At 48.1% G+C, this 5,199-nt stretch overlaps 1 protein-coding gene across 1 annotated transcript; it reads right to left on the minus strand.

The window, feature by feature from the left end:
- Window positions 1-291: 291 nt before the first annotated feature.
- olig1 (oligodendrocyte transcription factor 1) lies at window positions 292-2,004 on the minus strand. Its single transcript, XM_068736684.1, has one exon. It carries the CDS (start codon window positions 1,743-1,745, stop codon window positions 978-980), a length of 768 nt encoding a protein of 255 aa, XP_068592785.1. The 5' UTR covers window positions 1,746-2,004; the 3' UTR covers window positions 292-977.
- Between the last annotated feature and the right edge of the window lie 3,195 nt (window positions 2,005-5,199).

The raw sequence follows: 5,199 nt of genomic DNA on the forward strand, positions 1-5,199 counted from the left end.
TGATCTTTTGCTTGTTGGGGTGATGAATGGGGGGGCGAGATGAGGACTGTTTCACTATTTGGGGGCGGGAGGGGCTTTTCAGCCCAGCGCCTCGTCAGCGTCAACGGACGACTTCGCCCCCGTTTCACTACGTGGATCACTGTTCAAGGTGCTGCGACAGCAGCCAACACACACTGAGCAAACAACAGAGTCCAAGTAGACTTTCTTTACTTCATACAGGTGAGGACACAACACTCTGTCTCCAACACATGGCTTGGCAACAAAAACAAAAGAGTGTAACGGCGCCTGGATTACAATTGTATCATTATATCATCAGGAAATTAACAATTATATATTATCAGCACATCTGGCAAGTCACAGCATGTTCATACTGAACATCAGTACAATGTTCGTTCACTAAAGTGCGCTCACAGCACATGGATAAGGTGAACACGTGTCGTGTTCATGAATTATTCGATCTGAACCATGATTTGTCTCTGACCTCAACCAAAGGACTTGTTTGTCTGATCACATGCAGAAGGATTCACGCACCATAAATACATCTTCAGTACAGCTTCACTCAATCCATATAATGTTGCCCATGAACATAATCAAAACGGCAATGAAGTTTTGCATTAGAACATACAAAAATTGGAAAAACAAAATGATCTAAGGGCTGCTGGAGAAGAACATCGTTGTAGTTCCTTGGATTCCTCTCTCGTATAAAAAGAAAGACGTGTGACGTGACGTCACTGTTTGTCTTCGTAATTGATTGAGAAAAATTGTAGATTGCTTAATTACACCAATTATAATATTTGCTTCAGAAAGGAACTGTCTTACCAAACACAGAGTCGATCCATGAGGTCTAAACAGCTCAGAGGGTCATTGTGAGTTATTGCAGTAGCATATTATAAACAAGTTAAAAATGTTAGAAAAATAACAATTCATATAAAAAGAGATATAACAGTCATCGAGTCTTTTCTTCAACTTCAAACGCGTCACTTTGGGAATCTCGGAGCCGGGGTGGAGTGGCTGAATCTGGGCAGTCTGCAGACTCCGCAGGGGCACAGGGGCCCTCCTGAGGCCCCCGCAGAGCCCCACTGCACAGGAGCCAGGGCGGCCTCCATGGGGCCCGGAGACAGCAGGGGACATTTGGCAGCAGACGACGATGGAGCGGAGGAAGAGGAGGAGGCTGCTGTCGTGAGGAGGGACTCCTGGGTGAGGAGGAGCTGACTGGGGCCAGATATGAGGGGCCACCCTCCGGCGAGCAACAGCCGGGGGACCGGCCCCGCGTTCACCCCCATCCCGACGCTCACCTCCCCCAGCAGCCGCCGCATCTCCTGCAGGGACGAACTCAGGAGGAGGATGTAGTTCCTGGCCAGAACCAGGGTGGAGATCTTGGAGAGCCTGCGGCCCGGAGGAGCTCCGGGCTGGTGGGACTGGGGGGGGGAGGCAGATGACGGCGAGGAGGCGTAAGGCACCATGACCTCCCTCAGGGCGTCCATGGCGATGTTCAAGTCCTGCATCCGCTTCCTCTCCCTGCTGTTGATCTTCCTCCTGAGCTCCTGCTGCTCCTCGGCGCTGAGCTCCCTCTGTGGTTTGGTTGGTCTTTGGCCGCCCTGGAGGCCGAGCACGGGCGTGGGGTTCAGGCGGGAGCTCAGACTAAACCCTGGAGGGCAGTGGGGCAAGTCCTGGACTGACCCGGGGCCACAGAGAGGTAGGGGCTGCTCCTGGGCCCTGATCGCCGGGTTCGACAGCACATTCATAGTCTGTTCAGAGTGCTATCTTCAGGGCTGTAGCTCAGTGGACTTCTTAAACAGAAATGTCTTCAGAAAAAGATAGAAGTTTGAGAGACAACCCAAAAAACAGCCGATGCAAAAATACTTGCCTTCTGCTTTTTAAAAAAATCCACAAAGTGCAAAAGATCCAGACTTCATCCCTCCAGCTGTTGGTCTCTCCTCTCGGTGCAGAAGACAGCTGCCCTCCAGCACAACACAGACGTCTCCTTGCGTGTTTGACTTTTGGCTTCAGAGGAGTCTGGATGAGAATGAGAGCGTTCCTAAAGTGGCGGCTCAGTTTTATCTCATTTCCACAGCTGCGTGTGGTGAGACCCACGGCTCACACGGTGCAAAAGTGAGCTGAACGCCCCCCCCCCCCCCCCCCCCACACTCTGCTCAACTCCTCCCAGACTCACGACATCTCAGTGGAAACACTTCTTCATGACTTGTGTCATGTCAGACAGTTAAATGATAAAGAACAGGTGGTGACAACACCGACCCAATGCCTTTGAAAATTGGGACACTTTAAGGCAAGATATTAGAAAACCATTATTTTGTGTTTTATTTAGTTGATCCTGTAGGTTGAAGAGAAAGTCATGCACACACAACGTTCAAACACTCACTTATTCATATGGAGTTCACCTTTAAGACCTCTTTGATGTGATCAGACAGCAAGCGTACAGATCCAGTTCTACAGGCTGAACTAGACCTGCTATGTTGTGTCTTCTCTTTTTGTTGTCATGTAAAAAGAGTTTTAATCTCAGTAAAGCTCTGTCCGTTAGGTTATTAAATATAAAACACACATGCAGTGAAACCGACAAACAAGCAGAATTCAAAAGCATCAAATACAAGAAGCATTTCAACGATCCAAACAAATGTTCAAATTAAATTATACGTTGAACAGAACTGCATTTTATAACAGGATTACCTACAGTTAAAACTAAATCTCATTAAAAGTTTGAAAAGAAGCACAGAAGAGGATGATCAGAACTTTACCTGCGACGTCCTTTTGTACAATTTTCTATGAACAAATTCCTGCAAAACTGACGTCAGTCCCATCAGTGTTCATTTATAATTATCAGATGTTAGCATCCTAACACTCTAAAATAAGATGAACATCAGTCAAGTCAAAGGTTATTCCAGCCCAACATCACGAAGCATTCCTCAAAGTAAAAAATATCATTTATTAACGTTAGCAAAACTAAAAAAGTATCGAGTTAAAGATACAAAGCATTACAAACGGGAAAAAGTCACAATACATACATTAGAAGCATTAGCAAAAATACAAAAGAATTAAATAGACAACTGTAAATTGGACAACTGTATTCTATATTTCAGGGCAGACTAAGTGATGTGATAAGATGTGTTTTGAGGATGCTTTTGGTCTTTCCTGTGGCAGGAATGTGGTCTGCAGGTATCAGCTACCAGCAGCAGGTCAGCTGATGATACCATGTGGACTTGAGCTCCGCTGTGCCTCGGAGCCTCCAGCGTAGCTGCAGACTCTCGTTAGCATCCGACAACATGAGCAACGCTGCTTCTGCTTTTCCTTTGTGTGGAGGTAATTAAAAGCGAACACAAGAACACACAGCACCGAGGGCTCAGGAACGCACCTCTACAGCCACGCAGCAACTTGGAAGACATTAAACTCACTCGCACGCCGTTGTGTGGCGGAGGGCAGGTATTAGCGGCATTAGCGTGGGTGTTAATCGTGTCAGAGAACAGTTTTGGCAAACAGTGAATGGATGCACCATTGTGTGCTGGGAGTTAATTGATGGTTTTCGAGGTGGAGGTCATTGTTTGCTGGGTTCTGAGTGGGCCACGCTAACCAAATTGGCTGGCGGAGAGCTGGGCACGGTTCCAGACAGCCAGACAACAGGCCAATTGACTCCAACCACAGGTGAAGCTGGCTCGGGGCACCGAGCAAGGCTGGAAACCTCAAATGTGCCATTCATGAGCCGCAAGAAAAGACCTCGGCATCCCTCGGTCGCACAGGGAGCCTGGCCGTCCTCCTCCTTTGCAACCCCCCCCTGTCCTCCTTGTAAAAGCCCATCTGAGCGGGAGAAAAGGAAGGCAGGGGGAAGAAGGGGAAGGACCGCACCGTCACACACAGAAAGCAAGTTGTTCACGATGAAAGCAGAAGGAGACGCAGGGGAGGAAGACCCTCTATGTTCCCCCCCAGCCGCTCCTCGCTTGTCGCTCAACAAGTGAAAGATGTGTGCGGAGGCGCTTCCCCTGCCCCGCCAGCGGCGCGGCGGCGTCCGGCTGGTGCTGTGATTGAAGCTGAATGGACGGCTGCAGACGGACAGGAAAGGGAGGGCCCCATGAAAAGAGCCAGGCGGATGACCCTCGCACCTGCAGGGGAACAGAGTGCAGGCAGCCAGGATGAATGTGTGTGTGTGTGTGTGTGTGTGTGTGTGTGTGTGTGTGTGTGTGTGTGTGTTTGTGTGTGTGTGTGAGAGCTCAATTTGCTTTCTAGTGCCTGTCTGACAATGAGGGGTAATAAACCGAGCAATGAAAGAAAACAAGCTGTGCTGGTTTTGACTGTGTTGTGGGATCTGGTTTGGGTGTAAAAGGACACCTGCAAGGAGCCCCACATGCAGAAGTCAGAAAAGAGGAGAAAGAAAGAAGCTGGTGTCTACCAGCAAAGCGCACCTCCCCCACTCTGCTTTTTTTTTATCCCCCACTTACAAGGGAAAAGAAAAGTGAGCTTGATTTGGGGCCGCAGCCCAGCATATCCGCCTCCCAGCTTCCAGGCTCCTTTTGATGAGGCTGGACCAGGGCAGGAGCACCGGTGGCTCCAGGGCAGGCAGAAGACTAGTGTCTTTATGGTGGAAGGAGTACCATCCATCTGGGCAAGGCCCTCCGATGGCGGGTCTGCACCTGGGAGCTAAATGCCTCGTCTGTGTGGAGCCGTTTCCTGCGGCTGACAGACAGGAAGACACCTCGGCCAAACTCCTGGGTCAGTCTCCTCCCAATACGGGATGAAAAATACACCCAAGTGACACCACTGAACATAGTGGTTATCAACGTCAAAAGGACTCGACACACTTTCACTCCTCCATTAGTCAAGAGCATTTCTTTAACGTCCTGGTGTGGGTTAGGTGTAATAATACGAATAAGGCTTATATATTTGATTTTAATGGATAATCACAGGAAGATAAAAACAAATAAAAGAGAACTGTCTTTATAATGTCTCATACATACTCACAGGTTCCTGTATGAAATGTACCTGCAGCACTTAACCCATCCTAAGCTTTAAACACTTAGACCTCTACATGTTTACTATACTATTTAATATATCATGTTTGGAGGCTTAATATTTGATTCTTGGGGTTGGAATGAAAGAGAAAATGAGCTTCTGATAATTCACTAGATTCATTCTGAATGAACACATAATAAAAAACTAAACAAAAAGAAAAACTAAATTGTTGAACCACAGGGT

The sequence above is a fragment of the Cebidichthys violaceus genome, unplaced genomic scaffold (assembly GCF_023349555.1).
Source record: "Cebidichthys violaceus isolate CVI_PGR_0920_01 unplaced genomic scaffold, fCebVio1.0.p SCAF_71, whole genome shotgun sequence".
NCBI classification, from domain to species: Eukaryota; Metazoa; Chordata; class Actinopteri; order Perciformes; family Stichaeidae; genus Cebidichthys; species Cebidichthys violaceus.